This window comes from Macaca mulatta, chromosome 3 (assembly GCF_049350105.2).
Source record: "Macaca mulatta isolate MMU2019108-1 chromosome 3, T2T-MMU8v2.0, whole genome shotgun sequence".
NCBI classification, from domain to species: Eukaryota; Metazoa; Chordata; class Mammalia; order Primates; family Cercopithecidae; genus Macaca; species Macaca mulatta.
Genome location: NC_133408.1, coordinates 121006026 through 121028050, shown reverse-complemented (window position 1 = coordinate 121028050; position 22025 = coordinate 121006026). Strand labels below are relative to the sequence as shown.

The window sequence follows — 22025 nt, the reverse complement described above, 5'->3', positions numbered from 1 at the left end:
AATACATTATAAAGTATAAACATTAGGCTTGAGTCCAGATCTTCTTCCTAGAAAGAAGTTGATTAATCTTGTAAGAAGATTGTTCAAGTTGATTAATCTTGTAAGAAGTTACAGTAAAAGAGAGTTGGTTGTAAACATCATATATATTTACACATATACATATATACATAGTTCTATTTCAAGTGTTGTGAAAAATAGCACTTGGATCTGCTTCTTTCATATTTATTTTCATTTGTTGCTCATAAAGATACAAGGTGGTCGGGAGGCTGAGGCGGGTGAATCACCTCAGCTCAGGAGTTCGAGATGAGCCTGGCCAACAAGAAAAACACCATCTCTACTGAAAATACAAAAAAATTAGCTGGGCCTGGTGACGTGCACTTGTAGTCCCAGCTAATTGGAGGCTGAAGCAGGAGAATCACTTGAACCCGGGAGGTGATGGTTGCAGTGAGCCGAGATCGCACCACTGTGCTCCAGCCTGGGTGACAGAGTAAGACTCCATCCAAAAAAATAAATAAATAGAGTAGATACAAGGTGGATTAATTTGACTCTTTATTCTAACCAGAAAGAACAAGCAAAAACTATATTTGTCCTTTTCATTCCATCTAGAATTTTTGCTACTTACTGGCTGTCCAGGCTCACCAACTCCAATGGGTCCTGGAGCTCCCGGTCTTCCTTCTTGGCCTCTTTCTCCCTAAGAGAAAGAAATAATAGAATGAAATCTTGAGATTTTAAATAAAGAATAAACATAGCACAAAGTTATCTCGAAATTTCAACAAGGATAAATAGCAAAATAGACAAAATTTGCATATTCATAAAGGTAAAAAATTCTAGACGAAGAGAAATAGCTCGAATTTAAGTGAACAAATTACCCTAAAATGTTTATTATCTCTTCTTGTCCAAATGTAATTCAGCATTTTCAGCTTTCACAAAATACTGTGTAAGAATTGGCAGGACACACTGTGTGGCAATGCATTTTGTTACTGAGCTAACTAAGCTGACAATGCGTGTGCTGTGCCCTGTCCTCTTGCCACCATCCAGGAATGTCACCCCTTCCTTGTCCCCACTCTATCCTACTTCACCTCTCCTTTAAGCTCTTTTCAGACTTCATCTCTTCCAGAAAACTTCTCCATAACTCTGCCAACATAAACTCCACCTTTCCTGGAGTCTCAATGTGCTTATTGTTGAAATGCTATACATGGGGATATTCAATTACATTCAAAGTACACTGTTTTGTACTGCTTCCTATTTTAATCCTGCATCAAAATCTTACTGTCACAACCACTTAGAAAAGCCATTCAAAATAGGCACTTCTGCTTTATTATATCCTGCATAATGTAGAGCCTCACAGGATGGATGTTCCTTCCTTCCCTTTCTAGTTCTCTATAAACCTCTCTGCCAACATTGACCTATTCATTGCCGTGGCCCTTATGATTTCTGTCCCTTTATGCTTTTTCAATGTGAACCATGATTGCTGATGTGTTAAGCTGTTTCACTTACCAATAACATATTTGCATGTAAATGTTTAAAGTCCATGAAAACTCAACAGAACTACATGTACCTTGGTAAAAGGGTGGGTATTTGGAGACAAGTAAGTTTTTCATTCCAACAAAATTTTAAAATACATTAATTACTCTTGTGGTAACTGCCCCTGACAAGCACATTGCTGTGTCCAAGCATATAAAATGAAGTAACTTCAGGAAGCCTCCTTGTGTCTATTGGGTTTAGGCCAAATGGAGTTCAAATCACAGCTCCCCCAGGCCCTACAATAAATTCAATAGTCATCAATGGGCAAAAAGACAAGTATCTTTACCTTAATACCTTGCTGTCCAATTCCAGGAGCTCCTGGAGAACCATAAGGACCAGGAGGACCTGGCTCACCCTGGAGGAAGAAACAGTGACATCAGTTATATGTTAAGTCAACTCAATAGTATTGATTAAGCAGCTCTTAGATGTATGCTTTTGCAATAGGGGCCTTGAGAGCAACAACAAATCTAGTACATCATGCCTGCCCTCAATTTTTTACAATTCATCTGGAAAGAAAACACAGACGCAAGATCAAATTATCCACTAGGCACAGTAGTCACAGTGTCTGGGTCCTCAATACTTTTAGGAGCCTGCAAATATGTTCCAATTGTAATTTTTTGATTCAAAATAAAAATAAACATAATGACTATATAACAATGAATCCAGCTTGCATTCATAAATATAATTTTTAAATATTTTTATGGAGGAAGGGGCCCATAAAGTCAAGTGTTTTCAGGAGTCATAACAGGCATAACGTGGCCATCACTCATTCATTCACAAATATTTAAGTGCTCTGGAAGACATATTTTGTTTCCTCCCCTGTGGCTGTCCTTTCTCAGCTTTCCTTCCCTGCTGATAAACCCCTAATTGAGTCAGTCAGTGGGCAGCTGTTCTTTGCTCTCAGAGGTGTAGTATGAATGATCATTGGCCTAATGCAAGATGGGAATCTCCTTTCCTTTGTCACTGATTTATCTCAGTTGGTCACATGGCTCAATTCTGACAAACGAGATGTGAAGGACCTTACTGGATGCAAAGGAGAAAACAGCCTCTGCCTCTTCTTTCCTACATAGAGATGTGATAACTCTCTTGTAACTATGAGGCAGCAATCTCTAGAACAAAAACCAGCAGTTGAAGAGGCCTGGCTCCTGGATACCCTCAATGAGCAACTGATCCAGTCCTGGACTACCTGTCTTCAAATATTCTGTTTACTCAACAGCAAGAGTTCTTATGATTTAAGCCACTATTATTCAAGATTTCTGTTACTCAAAGTTAGAGCATTTTGAAATAATAACAGCCTATGATGTGGCAGACCCATAATAGAATTGAGGCATTTTAGAACTAGATGCGACCATTGCACTCAAATCCCTACATTTCACAGGTGAGAAACCTGAGTCCCAGAGAGATTACCTGGCCAGCCCAAACTCACACCTGAATACCACTTACACAGTTACAGCTCTTTAGGTCTCTCGGGCTTTAAGCCCTGTAGCATGATGATAGGGGAAGGGGAGTGGCTATTGACTCCAGTTCCCCTTCTCATAATATTATTTTTTTCTGTTTATCAAAATAATATGTGTCATTGTAGAAAATGGTCATATATTAAAAAGCATGCATGCAAAGAAAATTTTAAATTACCTATCTATAACTATTAATACTATAAAATTGTCGTATATTTCCTTCCAGTTTTTTACATTCACACATGTACCTTTAATTTATGCTAAGGAAGATTTCTGAACACTCTTATGTTTCAGCTAATGAATATTTGCTATTTAAAATTTCATTCAACCCAAAGATTTCTCTCTTCATGCTTTCACTAACCAACAGTAAAATGAAACAGGAAAGTGAAACAAGCCTTCTCTGAGATGATGGGAGATAAAGGAATTTTCAGAAATATTAAAGTCTCAATTCGCCCCAGAAGCTTGTGATTTTGGAAGGGACACCTAGTAACCAGAGCAATGTTCTGTGGATATAGTAAAGACATTGCTTTACTTTAAGAAGTCTGTAGCAGATGTGATGGCTCATGCCTGTAATCCCAGCACTTTGGGAGGCCAAGGCAAGTGAATCACTTGAGGTCAGGAGTTCAAGACCAGCCTGGCCAACATGGTGAAACACTGTCTCTACTAAAAATACAAAAAAAAAAAAAAAAAAAAATTAGCTGGACCTGGTGGCATGTGCCTGTAGTCCCAGCTACTCGGGAAGCTGAGGCAGGAGAATTGCTTGAACCCAGGAGGCAGAGGTTGCAGTGAGCCAAGATCACGCCACCACACTCTAGCTTTGGTGACAGAGCAAGCTTCCATCTATTTAAAAAAAAAAAAAAAAAAAAAAGTCTGTTGACTTTGACCAATTGCAAAAGGGAAAGAGAAGGGCTAAGAAGGGTCAGAGTCAAACCAGCTCCCCAAAAGATATGCCCAGGCTCAGGGTGATTTAAAACAAAGGAATCCTGCCTCAAAATGAGTCATCCACATTTATGATCCTTTGATATTTAAGTGGATTGAATTCAAAAGTACTTACTGTGCATCCTGTTGCGTACAAGTCAGTCTGGCAAATATTTTTTCCCTTAAACTCCTAAGGTTGTACTTGTTTTTCTATATTGATTAAGTTTTCTGAGCAGCCAGGTGACTGACATTCTCATTTTATATGTTTTTAGCCATGGAATTTATCTTGCTTCACAATATCAGACATAAAAGTTCTCACTAAATTTGAACTTGTTTACTTAATCTCTGTCTCTGTCTCTCTCTCTCATTGTCTCTCTCTCTCTTTTCTTTTTCTTTTTTTTTTTTTTTTTTGCCTCTGTCACCCAGGCTGGAGTGCAATGGCGTGATCTCGGCTCACTGCAACCTCTGCCTCCGGGGCTCATGCAATTCTCCTGCCTCAGCCTCCTGAGTAACTGGGATTACAGGCGCCTGCCACCACTCCTGGCTAATTTTTGTACTTTTAATAGAGATGGGGTTTTGCTGTGTTGGCCAGGCTGGTCTCAAACTCCTGGCCTAAAGTGATCAACCTGCCTTGGCCTCCCAAAGTGCTGAGATTACAGTCGTGAACCACTGCGCCCGACCCGTTTACTTAATCTCACAGTTTAATCAAGTGCTAGAGAATATTTAGCTGTCTAGAGATTCCAAATTTTCGCTTCCAAATGCCTTTTTCTTATAACTTATGCTCCCCATTCAAGTTGGTATCTCCTTGTCAGTTATACAGGTCACATATGAGTGACTGTCTCTATCACTCAGCAAATGACACCAGGTACTTGCTATGTGGAATGCCATGAAGTAAAATTCAAAGAAGCTGAAGACATAGTTCCTAAACTTAAGGGACCAGCTTGAGAGATAAAATATACCATTTAAAACTAGAGTGTGAGATAAAAAACTACATATTCGGTACAACATATACTACTCGGGTAATGGGTTCACTAAAATCTCAGAACTTACCACAATATAATTCATTCATATAACCAAAACCACTTGTACTCCAAAAACTATTGAAATAAAAAATTTTAAGTATGTATATATTATATAACATGTATATATAATACCATTAAAATACAATAATAACATCTACCCACTGTTGAATTTGGCTGACTAAAAAAATAATAATAATAACAATACAAGGCCCTGAATTCACTTATTCTATTCATTTTTTATCCCTTCTATATGTAGCATTGGTTCTGTAATGGGTCAGAAGGCATCTAAATTATATATTTGGTAGAGAATTTGAGGATTTTTTGAGTAGTGGAAGTTCTTCCTTACTTGGTACTTATCTGATGTTTGATCAGAAACAAACCAAGAGCCCAGGTTGATGACAAGAAATTTGTTTGGTCATTACCTTGACCAGGTACCTATGGACCAAGAGAATCAAGAGTAGAAGCAGATCTCTTACCTTAAGCCCATGAAATCCCTTTAGCCTTCATCAAGTACCAAGAGCAACTGAGTAATATCTTAATATTGCTTCGCAAGGGAGTTACAGGGATCTGAAGACTACAGAGGGATTGCTCTCCCTTACCTGGACACAGCCCCTTAGCAATGTAGCTTCACATTTCACTTGCTTAGATTTATTTCTCAGGAGCCTGGTATCTCAAGGTAGGATCCACAAAACAGTATTGGTCTACAGGTCATGTTTATTCCCTTCCCATTTCCCCTTTTTCTTTCCTACAGAGAATCCTGAGGTAGTAAAGAAAGTGGTCCTGACTCTAAAATATGCTGTCTGGGTAAAAACAAAACAGGGAGGGAAGAGTAAGCACTCTAGTCAGAATGATTTCTGGGAATTTGCCAAGATGGCAGAGCCCTGGTAAGACGGCAGGCACGATTCCTTTCCTGTTAATATTCCTACCCCAGCCCTTAGCAACACACACACACACACACACGCGCGCACACACACACACATACACACAAAGAGAGAGAGATTGCATGCCCAAAAGATTGCATGCCCACAGTACTACTAATTATTTCTCTACTGTACTTTCATTTGTCATCAGAGGCATTTACCAACAGGCAAGTATAACAAAGAGGTCTGGGTTAAAATGAGTAGCCCCAGAAAGAATCTGTTTCTCATTACCTCCATGTCAGTGTGAATGTGTGTGAATGTGAGTGTGAGCGTGTGTGGAGGCAGCAAAAAGTTTAGGTAAACCACCTTGGTCCTTCTCAGAAATCAAGAACACCCATGCTATGGGCTTCAAGAGGACAGGAAGCCAATGTTTAATAAAACCTACTATTTATCAGCACTGCCCAGACATATTACATACATTATCTCATTTAATCTTCTAACAATCATAGGAAATAAGTTTTGGGTTTCGAGTTTTTTTTCAAACTCCTGTCCTCAAGTGATTCTTCTGTCTTGGCCTCCCAAAATGCTGGGATTACAGGTGTAAGCCAGCACACCCAGCTCTTCATGCATGGAGTCACAGGGAAAAAAACCATGGCTTTGAATCATTTGGTCTTGTAGAACCTTGGTTCTATCATTTACTAACAATTTGAGCTTTTGCAAGATCTCCATATGCAAAATGAGGATAATTATATCTGCCTTGTAGCATTGTTGAGAGGATTCAAGATATTGTCTGCAAAACATCTAAGTCATAACCAGTCACACAACACCTGTTTAATATGTAGAGATTTAATTGTTATTCACCAGACCTTTTTTGAGCAGCAAACTAATAATAGGTAAATAACAATTTATGTGTATAATTGAATATCAGGTTACCTAATTACAGACATAAATCAGATTGCACCTGCACTTTGCAGAAGCTTACAATCTGCCTGGAGAGACAAATGAATATAAAATAAAACACAAGCATGTGAATTAGCATAATAAAGATATTAACAGAATACATAAGACTCTGAGGCAGAAATGTTTAATTCTACCTTAAGGAATTGGGAAAGTTTCATATAGTAGAGGAGATGTTTGATCCAAACAAAGAAGTAGGAATCATAGCTAATCTGATGGAAAAGAAAAGAAACAAAAGTAAGTATGAGGCATAAAATGATGTTAAATGTTCTAGGGACAGTCAGCAGCCCTGTGAGCCTAACAGGCCAGAAACAAGGTGACACTAGGGCCACTGTCTGGAGCAGCATGGTCCAATGCAAGTAGACAGTGAGCCACATTTGCAATTTCAAATTCTCTACTAGCCACATTAAGAAATAAAAAAGGTAAATTATAATTAATAAATTTTACTTAACTCAATAGAAAATATTATCATTTTGACATGTAATCAATACTTTTTAAAGTATTAATTATTTTTTACTATCTTTTGATGCTAAGTCTTTGAAATCTGATGTATATCTTATACTTACAGCACATCTCAGTTTGGACCAGCCACATTTCAAGTGCCCAGTAGACACATGTGGCTACCTTATTGGGCAGTGCGGTTTAGAGTGATTAACGAGGTTGAATGCTCAGGTCAGAACCATGAACAGGACCAACCTTTAAGTCAGGTGGGAGTGAAAGAATATAGAGATGTCTTGTAGGGAGTTGGGAAAAAAGAGAATTTCAAAAAGAGACTCATCATTTCCAAAGACAAATTGTCATCTTTCACTCCCCAATATAGTCATCTTCCAGTGTTCTCCACCTCAGGGAAGGGCACCAGAATCCCTCCTGTGTCAAACGGGAACCTAGGGGTCATTCGTGACACCTCCCACTCCCTCTGCCACCATATGCAATGCATCCCAACACCTATCAGTATGCCTCCTAAATCTCTCTCTAATCCATCCACTTCAGTCCTCTACCACACCTCTCCAGTCTACAGCAAACTGATAATAGCTCTTGTTCAGAGTACAACGAAGTCCTTAGTACTCTACTCGCACCCACTCTAGCATGCTCCAATTTATTCCCTCCACTGCTGCAGAGCAATTTTTAAATTTTAATTTTAATCTGAGTAAAACCTTCTGAGGCCTTTCCCTAAGACAGAGTTCCTTACAAGGCCCTGCCTCTCCATTCCATCTGTCATCAGTCACCTCTTCGCTCCCCACCCCAGCAACCTTGGCTTTTGTTGAATTCCTTGTACTTGCCTTGCTCCTCCTGCCACAGAATCTTTGCACAGTCTATTCTGTCTGTCTGGGATGCTCTTACCTCTCTCTTTCATAGTGATTCTTACCCTTCAGATCTTATGTTAAGCAGCATGGCTTCAAGAAGGGTTTTTCTGATAAGATGAAATCGCTATTTTAGTATTGATACCACCGGTTTTTTTTTTTTCTGAGCATTCATTACAGTTGCAACTTTGCATTGAATGTTCTCCATCTCCTCCCCACTAGACTGTAGGGGTGATGCATATGATTTTGTTCAGCTTTGCATTCTCAATGTTTACCTCATTACTGTCGTTCACTCAATCATCCATGCAGCAAACATTTACTGAGCATTGACTAGGGAGCAGGGGCTCTGCTAGCTGCGGGAGGTGAACAAAACTGGAAACCTGTTCTAGGTTGAAGGAGCTGTGGGTGTAGAAATGCTCCTCTGGAGTTCCCTGTGGTTTGCTTAGGTTTTCAACTAGGAGCAACTGTATATAAATCACATAATGATATCAAGTACCTATTACACAATTTCTCCTACCAATTCACCCAGACACAATTAATCTTTTTTTTTTTTTTTTTTTTTTTAGCTGAAAGAGTAATGAAACCACAATGAAGAGGAAAATTCAGCTAAGAAAACCAAATAATATTCCCTATCCCTGGTACTGATTCTAACCAAAAGCAAATCCTTCATTTCTCTAAGATAATACATAAAAAATGGTTATCCAAGACTGAATTGAGGACAGAACTTTACCCTTTTTTGATAATACAATTATAAACAATTTTATCATATTTTCTTAACATTACAAAGATGTTTTAGCAACTTTTAAAAATCATTTCCCAGATATGTATGGCACCAACTTTAATATTTTAAGTTTTATTGCATATATCTAATGCTTTCCAAATGGAAGAAAATGATAGATGAGCATTTTGTAGGTGCAGAATGGTTCAAGTATGGTCAGGATACATTCTCAGCTGAAACTCAGTGAAGTGATAACTGTATACAGAGATTTGGAAGAAAGGTCAAGAAAGCCTCCTTTTGGAAAGAGGAAGGAAGGAAGGAAGGAAGGAAGGAAGGAAGGAAGGAAGGAAGGAAGGAAGGAAGGAAGGAAGGAAGGAAGGGGTGAATATTTATCAAGTACTTGTTAAATCAAGCTCCATTTTTAGCACCAAGTTTCTCATTTCAGAGGAAGTGTTGTGTTATAAAAGGCTTGTTTTTAGAAAATTTATCAGAATAAACTTAGTGTACATTAGTATAAAGACAGTTGTCAAAATACTTAACTACTTAATTAAAATGACCAACACATATGGCACTTACTATGCAACAAGTGCTGCTCTATGTGACTGACATGTATTAACTCATTTAATCCTCACCACACCTCTAAGAAGTAGCTACTATTATTAACTTACCCCATGAATGTGAAGACTGAGTCATGGGGAGGTAAAGTAACTTGCCCAAATCAAACAGCCAGTAAAATATACGACTGGGTTTGAAACCCAGCAGTTTGACATTAAAGCCAGTACTCTCAACCACTATGCCAAACTGCCTCTTGAAACTTTTCAATTCTTCTTTTAAAGTATTTGAAAAATTGTATGACCGCAGACTAAATTCATATCTTTATTACAGGATGAAAAATATAAACGTCATATAATTACAATCTACTCATAACTGAAAATCCATCATATGAAGACAAAGCATCTCTAAAATAAAATATAAGCCAAGAGGAAATATAATTTATCCAAGCTGATGCACATGCTATTTCAGGTACATAAAGTCTACCTGGTTGTTACTTAATGTTAAAAGTAATGTAAATTATAACTGGCAATACTGTGATCACACAAGGTAAATCTACATACAAACCAGTAAGTGAACTGTACTGAGTTTGGAACAACTATTATGTCAAATCTCCAACTAAAATCTTTTTTGAATACCAGCTACTTAAGTAAGAGAAAAAGTCCAGTCCACATATTCTACCTATTTGCGCTTTCTAAAGCAGAAAAAACTCCATAATAACAATGAATTGGTGAAGAATATCATAAAAATTATATTGAACCACATTTTAGTAACTCAACTCATCTTCTAGAATGCTATTGAGTTTAACCACATGAAATTGATAATATTTGGTAGTGTTTGGCCTACAAACATGGCAATTAATGTGTTTCAACTAATAGGAAAGTCATACTTCATTATATTTAACAAAATCTAAGAAAATGCAAGTAATTTTCCCTAAAAGGAAGGACCAGTCAGCAGCCCAATAGGAGAGCTTTTGAGAATCGCAGCTCTAGAAGACACTGTTTAGAATCCTCCAGCACAAAATGAGTTGCTGGTAAAAATTCAGGGTGGACATGCTCCATTAACCTAAAAACAAGGCCATTGATTTATGAGAGCAGGTGAGTGCATATGACAGTGTGATAATGTTTCTTAAAAACTCACCCTTGGAGACTGGGAGGAGGGAAACGTGGGGAGTTATTGGTTAATAGGTACAGAGTTTATGTTGAGACAATGAAAAAGTTTTGGGTATAGATAGTGGTGATGGTTATACAACATTGTGAATGTATTTAATACCACTGAATTGCATACTTACAAATGGTTGAAATAATAAATATTATGTTATTATATATTTTACCACAATAAAAACACCCTTGGAATACAATTAATTTTCTCTGTTACAAACTTGCTATTGCAACTTACTTGAAATAAATAAGGACATTAATGTAATTACAAAGAAAACATTCTGACATCCCTCTGAGGACACTGCAGTGGCTGATCCTGTTCCACATTAGTGCCCCCCTTTGACTATGCATGCAGGTTAGACTCAGCCACTTTGTGGGAAGTGTTGGCAGCATTTTCAGTTCCTTGGTCCATCAGAGCTTTTACCTGACACACACACACACACACACACAGAGTATATATACCCCATCTGCTGAGAACCACATGCATCAGCAATTTGGGAATAGAAATCATCTACCTTGAAGCTATTGGCTGACATCCCACATGTTCTGGCAGCCACTTCAAGTTGTCACTATCAGTTGTCTCGCGTCAAACGAGTTAATAAGCTCATTTAGAGTCTTGGTGGGCAGATGTGCATGTAGGTCAAAGCCTTCTCTACAGCAAGAATTGCTGGATTACTAATGATTCCTTCCCTTTAATTAGGCCCAGAACAGAAATAGCATTTAGACTTTGACATCTCTGAAGGAAAAACATTCACATCGTTTGGCAGCTTGACTATGAGTCTTCATTTAACAGCTATTTATAATTAAAGTGGTAAAGGGATTCTTCCTATACACTGAGCAGTCACAACCTTGTTCAAAGTTGTTATCCTGCCAGAAGAACCAGAAAGCAAATTATTGTTTTTGGACAACTAGAAAAGCTGACATGTTCAAGTACCCTATTCTTAAAATGCTTTACATGAAGCCAAAAATATAGTCATTCTGTTAAGAGAATTGTGAACTTAAAACAGTTTTTTGTTTGATTAATTATTCTTTACCAAGAAATATAGGTGTCTACATGTTTTCACTTGATTTACTTCACTTCAAGTGATAAATTATAAGGAATTATATCCTGTTACAAATCATGACTTTTTAAGTGGTTGAAAGCAACATCATGATGTTAGGAAATAGGTTTTTGAGTTACATAAGAACTGAAATATATCTACACAAGATGCTTGTTTGAGGAGAAAGTTTAAAATTCTTTATAGTTGTTCATATTTGTGATGTTGAACTACTTCCAACCCGCAACTGGAAACATTAGTTATGTTTAGTAGGTTGACCTAGCTACTAAGCTAATTTTGAGCCAAACCAAGTACTTAAATAATGACCAAAATAAGAATGTATTTTTAAAACTACTAAATCTTCATTAATGATTTCTGTTCTAATGAAAATATTGACATAGAAAATGTAAGACTCTAAGTTGTACACAAGAAACTGTAAAAAAAAATAAGAAATTAAGCCCCAAGTCTTCATGCCCCTTTTAGAAGAAAGTAGAAGTAACACATTGGATTATTTAATGCACAGGAAGCTTTTGATGGGGGGTCAACACTGTCCTGTTTGTCTTTATTACCCAACCATGTTAGAAGAATGGTCAGTATTCCTGACTGCTACATCCTTCTCTCTGGTTTTCTCCATGACTCATTGCCATCTCCTTGACCCTTCTACTGAAAGTATTCTTTCAAAGCTTCCCAATGACCTCAATATTGCCAAATTAAGTTACCACATAGGCAACTGCACACATGACCTGTCTTCAGTATGATACTGTTGACCACTCATTATATTTAAAACCTTTTATTCACTCATTCATTCAAGAAATACTTGTTGCTTCATGTAAATGTGTGTGAATGAGTGTGCAAAGCAGAATTTTTAGATCTCCCCAGATAGTGGTGTTCCTGACCCATTGTTCCCAAATCTTCTGATTTAGACTTTTTAAAAATAGTGATGGACCTGTTCATATCTGTCCAGTTCTTCTGCCAATGATTCCTATCTGAAAGAAGACTAGGAATGTTTAATGGTATAATACGTGGAAGCTCAAAGGAGAGAAAATTGATTAGCACACTTCCAGTTCTCAGAAATACCCACACATGCATTCCTGATATAATATCTGAAGGGAAGACAGCTAGCCCTCTTGCCAAAACCCTTTTTCATAGAACACTTTAAAGAAAACAGGATGTTGTATAGGGATGTTTAGTATGCTTACAGTTTTAAGTTCAGGGTCTGTACATCTAGCTATTGTTTACTTAATCTCCTCATTAGTATATCATTAACCTGAAAAATATATCCTTTGCTTGGGAACCTCAGAAACTGGGATGGAAACTTGACAAAGTAGGATTCAGAAAAGTAGGGTATCCAAAAACTGTGGTGTGGTGCAAACTTTAGGGTGAACTAAATGTTTCATGTACTACCCTTATCACCCTTTGTGCAATGAACTCTTCTTCAAACATGGTTGTAGTTCATTCACTGATAGTAGGTCTTTTGTCCATTTTGGATGAATGTTTAAGTCATTTACCCTGACCATATCCATTTATTAAACTGGACCGGTCTAGTGCTATTTCTCTATGGATTTTCTTAATATCGCAGAAGCTTAAATTGAACATAAAGTAAGACAAAGTATCATAGGTAAAAGAATGCTAAGTTTCTTACACTTGACTGTACAGCAAGAAAAAACACTTAGGACAAATATCCTGCAGGAATATTATGAATGTCCTAGAGTAGAACAATGGAAGGAGTTAGGAGAAGGGAGGCAATTCATCTTTTAAGATAAATATATAATATTGCAGTATTTTTTAACTGTTTGAGGATTAGCATATGGTACTTTCCATTTGGAAAAAAACATCAGGGATATTTCCTTGTGCCCTTTAGGCCTTGAAGCTCTAACGCTGGGATACTTCGAAATGTCACCAGCTGCTTCCTGCACATGCCACTGTGCAGTCCCTCCTCCCAAGGCACAAAGAGAGTCTTGGAAAGAGTGGATTTGCATGAGATTTGAGAAGGAAATGCCCTTCAGATATAACTTCAGAAAGACATCAAGAAAATGGCAAAAATTACCTAATATAGGCTGGGCAAACCCAGTGTTCCACTGGGTTGATTTGTTCAAAATTAGTTTTGGTAACTTGTCCTCTGTGACTTGAAAGGCCTACCAATCATGAGCCATTCTTCCTAGTAATTAAAGGCCTTTTTCAAGGGTGAGATGTGATTGCAACCTGAGCCACCATGACAGCCCCATAGAAGGCAGTGGCGTTGAGTTTTTAGGGGTTCAGTCTTTCCTCAGAGCACAGTGTTCTCTCCTAAGTCACAATTTCAGTTTGGTCTCAGGGATAAGGCGTCTTGGGCACCTGTGTGATTACAATTCTGATTTCAGAGACTATTGAGATGTTCCAACCTTTTTTTTTTTTTTTTTTTTTCTGAGACAGAGTCTCACTCTGTCGCCCAGGCTGGAGTGCAGTGGTGCGATCTCAGCTCACTGCAACCTCTGCCTCCTGGGTTCAAGCAACTCTCTGTCTCAGCCTCCTGAGTAGCTGGGATCACAGGTGCCCGCCACCATGCCCAGCTAATTTTTGTACTTTCAGTAGAGACGGAGTTTCACCATCTTGGCCAGGCTGGTCTTGAGTCTTGAACTCCTGACCTCTTGATCCACCTACCTTAGCCTCCCAAAGTGCTGGGATTACAGGCGTGAGCCACCGTGCCTGGCCGAGATGTTCTTGTGAATGCCACGAGATGACCTTCATGTGTGGTAGAGGCTGAGGTGGACTCTGAGCTAAGGCTTCTTTCTGAGAAACATCTATGTTTTGTTGCTAAGGCAACAAAGTCATTCAGGGCAGACTAGGAGCTACTTTACATGTGGAAAGTATTATTGACAGAAATAATCTGTGAAACGGGGCCAGGAGCACATTTTTTCCTGATTTAACACGTTATTTTTTTTCCTTTTGTTCTTTGGCCACCTTTTCTGAAAACCCTTTAATGAAGAAAAGTCAATCCCTAAAGCAACAGAAAGTGAGTGTAATTCAAGAGAAAGACCATTCGTAAATTCATAGACATAGGCAGGCCCTATCTAGAACCTCTCATGGAATCTTTACAAATGTTACAAGTCTAAAGGTTTCTATTTTAAGGTCTTATATGAAATATAATATTCGAAAATGCACAATTAGCATTACTGCTTTTCTTTCTCCCAAGATATTCCCTTCCTTTTTCCTGCACTTTCAGATGAACATTAAAACCCGGTGGAAATGCACCTTTCAACAAACTGTTGTCCCTAGCCAGAGTTCACCAGAAGGCAAGACAGATAGAACTTTACATACTGTCAGAAAGAAATGCATTTATTTCAGACCAAATATTCAGGAAATTCAGCAATTTTTCCTACAGGGATAAATATAATATGGTAGCTAAGAGCAGACTTCTGGGTTTCAATCTTCAGTCTGTCCCTTACTAGCTCTGTAGCCTTGGACCCATTGCTTAAACTCTTTGTGCCTTAGTAGACTAATCTGTACAACAGAAATAAGAATAGATCATGTCTCAAAAGGTGGTATTAGTATTAAATGAGTATTTAAAACTTTACCTATACATAATAAATATACAAAAAATAAATGTTAGCTACTATAGAAGTTTCAAAATAAATAACCTTCCTTGTGCCCATTAGAGAATACAGAATTACCGAATTTTAGAGGGTTTCTTTGCACAAATTGCAAAAGCAGCTTCTTTTAAAATTGTCTAATAAAATGATAATGGATAAAAGTAAATGTCACTATAAAATATTATTTCCAGATTGAGGAACAAAAATAGTTTATTATGTCTTCAAAGTATAGTACCTTCTGGGAGGCAAGATGAAATCATTCCCTGAAAACTGACTTTTACGACAGTATACTAATAAATGTATGAAATGAAAAAAATAGCTGATGATCAATATGACATGAATCTCCAGCTAACAGATCCAAAGAGTAGTAGAAATTATATAGAAGTTAGTAATAGTTTCAAAGTAAGAAAGTCAAGACCTTAAACCAGAACTATGACTAGAGGGAAAAGGGGAAACTCACACCCACTTCATAGACTCCCAGCAATCCCCAACATCCCCTAGAAATTGACAGCTTTTCAATTGGCAATGAACTTTGTTCACTTGGCAGTGAACTTTGTGATTAAAACTTAAGTGGCAATTTTATGTCATGTATATTTTACAAAAGAGAGGCCCTTGGGAAATTGATGAAGTGCTCAAATGCTTTTGGAAAAATGACTCCTTTTATGATTATGCTGTAAAAGTCAACCACAAAGTGCTATTATGTCAGAAAAATTATAACCAACCCCCCAAAACACACTTGATGCATTATTAAAAATTAATGCACTGTTGAAATTAAAAAGTAAATTTTATTGAAATAATTTTTAACCCTAAGTGATAACACTATTAGACATAAAGAATTGAGCCAGGTATGGTGGCTCACACTTGTAATCTCAGCATTTTGGGAGTCCAAGGCAGGAGGATCCCTTGAGGCTAGGCATTCCAGACTCAACTGGGCAACAAAGCGAGAGCCCATCTCTACAAAAAAAAAAATTTACGATTTAGTCAGACACAGTGGTGTGTGCCTCTAGTCCTAGCTATTTTGGAGGCTGAGGCAGGAGAATTGCTTGAGCCCAGGAATTCAAGGTACAGTTGGTTATGATCATGCCACTGTACTCCAGCTGGGGCAACAGAGCAACATCCTATCTCTAAAAAAGAGAGAGAGAGAAGAAGAAGAAAAGGAGGAGGAGGAGCACCTTTTTATGGACCATTCCCTACCATACCACCACAACTGTCAGCCACAACCTGCATCACCCAAAGCTACAGGCACTATTTCCAGGCCAGCACCACCTCAGTGCCCTCTACAGATGATGGGACCTCGCTGGGACTCTGCTTCAGGCAAGCCATTTGATCTCCAGGCTTTATTTCTCATTTCCAAAATGAAAACGCTAAGCCAGTATGATCTCTAACATCGCTAGTGGCTCAAACATTCTATACTTCTATCACTACTGCAAACCCCAGCTCTGATCCCTGACTTTAAGCCTCTTTTTCACAAACATGAAAATTATCATCTTAGGTAATCAAGTAATTCTAAAAATTGTGTGAGCTGTCAAAATATATTTTTTTCTTACTGTAGGATTGTACCTGTAGCCAACGCAATTTTATGAAAACTTCTGTTCATCAATATTCAACAAGGCCATTTCTTTCCCCAGAGAGAATTAATCATAGGCAAGAAGTGAAAAAGACAGTTTCCCCAGATGAAGCCTAAGCACATGCCTGCTGAGAAGCCCATTCTATTTTAATTTGCCAATTAAAAGTGGCCTGGTAAATCACACGCTGTCATTATGTCAATAAAAATACTATACTTGTCACTCTCTTTCCTCTCTCTCAAGTAGCCCAACTGCTCCCTACAACCTCAGTTTAATATCACCCTTAAAAATCTGGCTTTCTTTAGGGTCAGTTGAGGATGGCATCTTCTGCTTTTATTACTGCCACAAATTTCATACCACTCAAATCACTAAGTCGACACCATTTACTGGATATTTACTATGTCCGTGAAATTTACTAAACATTGAGAAGAGTTAAAAAGGAACTAAAAAAGCTTGTTTTAGCAAATTAATGGTCACTCTCATTGGAAAAGAGAGCCTTATAACCAGGCTTTTAAAGACCCCTCCCATCTGCATCTTTTTGTTCTGTATGGCTTGTATTCAACCCCTCCCTATCTGTCTTGGCTGGTTTTCTGTGGACTGATATTACAAGCATGGTGCTGATGGTTGAGAATTCCCTGTAATTAAAAAAGGTTTGATTTCTGTTGGTATAACAATTGTAAATTTCCTTCCCCTATAAACTGTATATTGAGGTGGCATTACATTTGAGAAATAGAGTGGTTTGAATTGTGTCACTTGTTATTGCTTTTCGGTTTCCAATGAACCATAAAATAAATAAAAATCGGGAGTAAGAAGGAAACACAGCAAAGATTCTAGATAATGGCTTATAGTTAATAATGCCTCCCTTTGAATAATATAATAATAAATGATAAGGGTATGCTGCCAACTTCCTGAATGCACTTGGACTTGATGCTCTGTATACATCTGCAGGTTATTATGCATTTCCAAAGGTACTTCCTCAAAGAATCCATTGACTTTTACCTAATAAAACATACATTACCATAGTGCACTAGGGGAAACGCACTCTGCCTGTCTTTAATCAAAGGGTAAGATTACCTTATTGCCTTGAAACCCCTTTGGGCCTGGGTCTCCTGGAGGTCCACTAATTCCCTGCTCCAGGATGAAAACCAAGAATTAGTTCTGTGTACAAAAGGCCAGCAGGAATGAATCATTCTCTAGGGTCCCTGGAGATCCTGGCGTTAGAAGTTAGACTGTGTAACTCAGAGCTTAATTGAAATCACATTCAATCGAGAAGTAGGATGAGATAAAATTTCCTGCATCAAATAAGTAGCTTCTAAAATAGCACTTATGCTAAGAACAAACATTTAACTAACGAGATGTTTGTTTACTAAACCTGTGTTTCCAATGTTATTCCAACGTTCTTGACTCCTTTCAAAAAAAGATTTTGCCAATTAAGCATCTTCTTTTTTAAAATATCTAAGGCATATGTAACTGAAGTTAGAGCTTCCAATGAATCTGTGATAACCAGAATTACTGCCTAGCTCTGACGTTTCCAGGCTAAGGCAAAGAAGTTAGTGGTTAACTAGATGGTGTCTAGGAAATTCTGGGTAAAATTATAATTTTCTGTAGGCTTATTGAAATACTGAAATTAACTCCTCACATAGAGCACCACTATAACTTTAGAAGAGGTAAGTTCCTAGGCTAGGAAAAGATTCAAATTATTTTCTGAAATCTATGGATGTCTAACTTAAATGCCTTAGAGAATCAGTCCATATTATAGAACATTATCTATAGTTATAGAACAATATAAATACTGTGATTTAGATAAAATGTATAACTTTTCCAACTACATTATAGTAGCAGTGCAAAAATAGTTACATCCTGTTTTTAGCCACTTTGACTTTCTGTCTTTCCAGACTCTTAATTTTTTAACTTCACACCCTTAGCTACTCACTAATACTTGCCTGATGGTACCTATCTTTAGGGAGTTTTAGTTAAGTCAATGAAAACATTAGGGAAGTTGTTTCCAAAATTTGTTGCACATTGGAATCATCTGGGGATCTTAAACAGTGTTAATGCCTGGCTTCAATCCCTAGACATTCTGATTTAATTGGCAGAGGGTGCAAGTGGGTAAGAGGATGTTTTAAAAGCTCCCCAGGTGATTCTAATCCAAACTTAGATTTGGTTTTAACCCCCTTACCTGAATTCCTCTGGGTCCCTTTGGTCCATATGGTCCTGGGGATCCCTGTGGAAAAAAATTGAAAGTAAGTCTCTCTAAATATACATCTTCAATGTGCAGTGATTTTAGGTAAGAGGGAAGGAAATGTGTTATCAGTAATTGCCATCTTCCCTGGTTATCTTAACATCAAAGGCAATAAATTGAAATAATCCTAATTAACAAGCCAAGGGGCAGGAGTGTCAAACTTTCCTTCAGTAAACAACCTCCATGAAAATACAATTTTAGATGTAAGTGCCTTGCCTACATATTGACATTTTGGTCATTTTGGTTAGAGTAAAGAAATTATTTTATTTTATAAGATTCCTTAGAGGGCTATAAACTTACTGGAATATTATTTCCTTCCAAAAGGGTAATGTCAGTTAAATTAACAATGTAGTGCATTTCCATGATACCTAGATCACTCTTTTGCTCATCTTCAAACCATTGAACTTGGCAAAACACTGTTTATAGTCAATACTCTTCTAATAGAAAATATTTCATTCTGTCCCATAGCCAGGAAACCCTTTAAAATTTATTTTGTGAGGGAGAACATGGTCTAGTTTTTATTTCCCCAGATTTCCACTTTTTTTTTTTTTTTTGCTTATCAAAGTATAACCTGTTAACTATTGACACACTTTGACAATTATAGAAACATGTAAATAAACAATTTGAAAAATCACACAGAGGCAAATGCTGTTAACATTTTAGGCATATTTTCGTCCAGTTTTATTCCCAATATATTTCTCTTCAAATCATGTGTTCAAAGTGTGTGTCTGATTTTGTGTCCTACCTATTTGGCCTTACATTGTATCAAAAATATTTTTCCTTTTTCCACGTCATTAAAAACTCATAGTAAACAGATAATACACAAGAATAGGGAACTACCATAATTTATTTACTCATTTCCCTAGTTTTGACCTAAGTAATATTATAGTGAACATCTTTATGTATAAATCTCTGTCCAACTTCTGATTCATTCCTAAGAATAGTCTCCTAGAAGAGGATGACGGAAGCAGAGACCATAAGCACATTTAAGGCTCGCTGGCTCTCTTTTGTCTCACATGCCATATACAGAAATAAAGAGAGAGAAACTTCCTCCATAAAATTTGTTTGTTAATCATTCCCACTACCTGAATATGAAAGAGTGTATCTTCATCTTATGAGCTCCCCATCAACAATTAGTATTATAAATTACTTCACTGTTTGCTAATTTGATAGGTGATACAATACTTTTGTGTGTTTGGTTTTGGTTGTTGTTTTTTGTTGTTGTTGTTGTTTGAGACAGGGTCTTGCTCTGTTGCCCAGGCTGGAATAGCTCACTGCAGCCTCTACCTCCCAGGCTCAAGCAATCCTCCCACCTCAGCCTCCTGAATTGCCCATGCTGCTGATATAATATTTTATTGTTTTATTGTTGGTTTGGTTTTGTTTTTGAGATGGAGTCTTACTCTGTCACCCAGGCTGGAATGCAATGGCACAATCTCGGCTCACTGCAACCTCTGCCTCCTGTGTTCAAGCGATTCTCCTGCCTCCTGAGTAGCTGAAATTACAGGTGTGCACCACCATGCCTCGCTAATTTTTGTATTTTTAGTAGAGATGGGGTTTCACCTTGCTGGCCAGGCTTGTCTCAAACTCCTGACCTCTGATGATCTGCCCACCTTGGCCTCCCAAAGTGCTGGGATTACAGGCATAAGCCACCATGCCCAGCCTATTTTGTTTCTTTTGAGACAGGGTTTCACTCTGTTAACCTAACTGCAGTACAGTGGCACAATGAGAGATCAATGCAGCCTCAACCCCCTGGACTCAAGAAATCTTCCCACCTCAGCTTCCCAAGTATCTAGAATTACAGGCACATGCCCAACTAATTTTTAAATTTTTTGTAGAGACGGGGCCTCACTATGTTGCCCAGGCTGGTCTCAAACTCCTGGACTCAAGTGATCCTTCCACCTCGGCCGAACATTTTAATATATTAATTTCACTTATCTGATTGCTACTGTATTAGGATTTTTTTCTTATTTATTAGCCATTTTAATTTCCACTTCTGTATCTCTTCATGTTGCTCATATGTTTTTCTTTTTTTTTTTTTTTTTTTTTTGAGACGGAGTCTCGCTCTGTCACCCAGGCTGGAGTATAAACTCTCTGTGTCAAGGACACGATATCTCACCGGCTCTAAGACACATTTTTTTCACGTTTTTATACCTCTGACATTGGGGTATATTTTACAATCAATTGCACCTTACATTTATAATTGGCAGTGGGTTTTTTTTTTTCGTTATTCCTTTTTGGCATGGAAAATAATGGGACATTTAACAATCCCTGACATCTTAGTCAATGAAATATGATATCCTTTGTCAACCATTTTAATTTCATCTAGTTTTCCCAGATATTGTTTGACTTTCATTTCTATTCTATTCTATGTGTGTCCCTTTTTCTGTATTTCCAATATCCAGGTCCTTCTTGCATGTTCAGTTATACTCCAGGAAGAACCTATTTATTTTCACATTTCCCATTTTGACTAGAGATAATTACTAAGCCTACCTTTTGCAGATCCACCTGACCTTTAACTCTACAGTAGTTTAAAAGCATTCAGAAAGTCTCAATCTATTTAAAGTATTTAGTTCCATGGGCCAATGTGATTATCTCACCCTCTTCTCCTAACCTTCTGCCTCATTTTCTCTCCTTGACTCCCTTCCAGAATTATAACATAGAAACTGAAAAAGTGTGGTATCTTGGTGGCATGATGTTAATAGTTCTTAATATAATGAAAACTATTTATTTTTACTCTGCACTTTTTTGGACCCTTTAACATCATGTTTCAGATATACTTTCTGTATATATTTGGCCTTTTGAGGAACTATTTAACATCCTTAATATTATTTCCAAATTTAAGTGCTTTCTATTTATTTATTTTTGAGATGGGTCACTCTGTCACCCAGGCTGGAGTGCAGTGGCATGATCTCCGCTCACTGCAACCTCCGCCTCCTGGGTTCAAGCAATTTTCCTGTCTCAGCCTCCTGAGTAGCTGGTACTACAGGTGCACACCACCCTGCCTGGCTAATTTTTGTATTTTTAGTAGAGATGGGGTTTCACCATATTGGTCAGGCTGGTCTCGAACTCCTGACCTCAGGTGATCCGCCCACCTCAGCCTCCCAAAGTGCTGGGATTACAGGCGTGAGCCACTGTGTCCAGCCTAT

General features: G+C 37.7%; 1 protein-coding gene across 1 annotated transcript in view; it reads right to left on the bottom strand.

Moving 5' to 3' along the window:
• COL28A1 (collagen type XXVIII alpha 1 chain) overlaps window positions 1-22025 on the bottom strand; it is a 178608-nt gene that overhangs the window by 130862 nt on the left and 25721 nt on the right. The window contains exons 10-13 of the mRNA XM_015134023.3: window positions 18817-18861; window positions 17712-17765; window positions 1811-1879; window positions 623-691 (exon numbers count right to left, since the gene is read on the bottom strand). Of these exons, the coding sequence (XP_014989509.3) occupies window positions 623-691; window positions 1811-1879; window positions 17712-17765; window positions 18817-18861 (237 nt within the window). The remainder of the gene's footprint in view (window positions 1-622; window positions 692-1810; window positions 1880-17711; window positions 17766-18816; window positions 18862-22025) is intronic.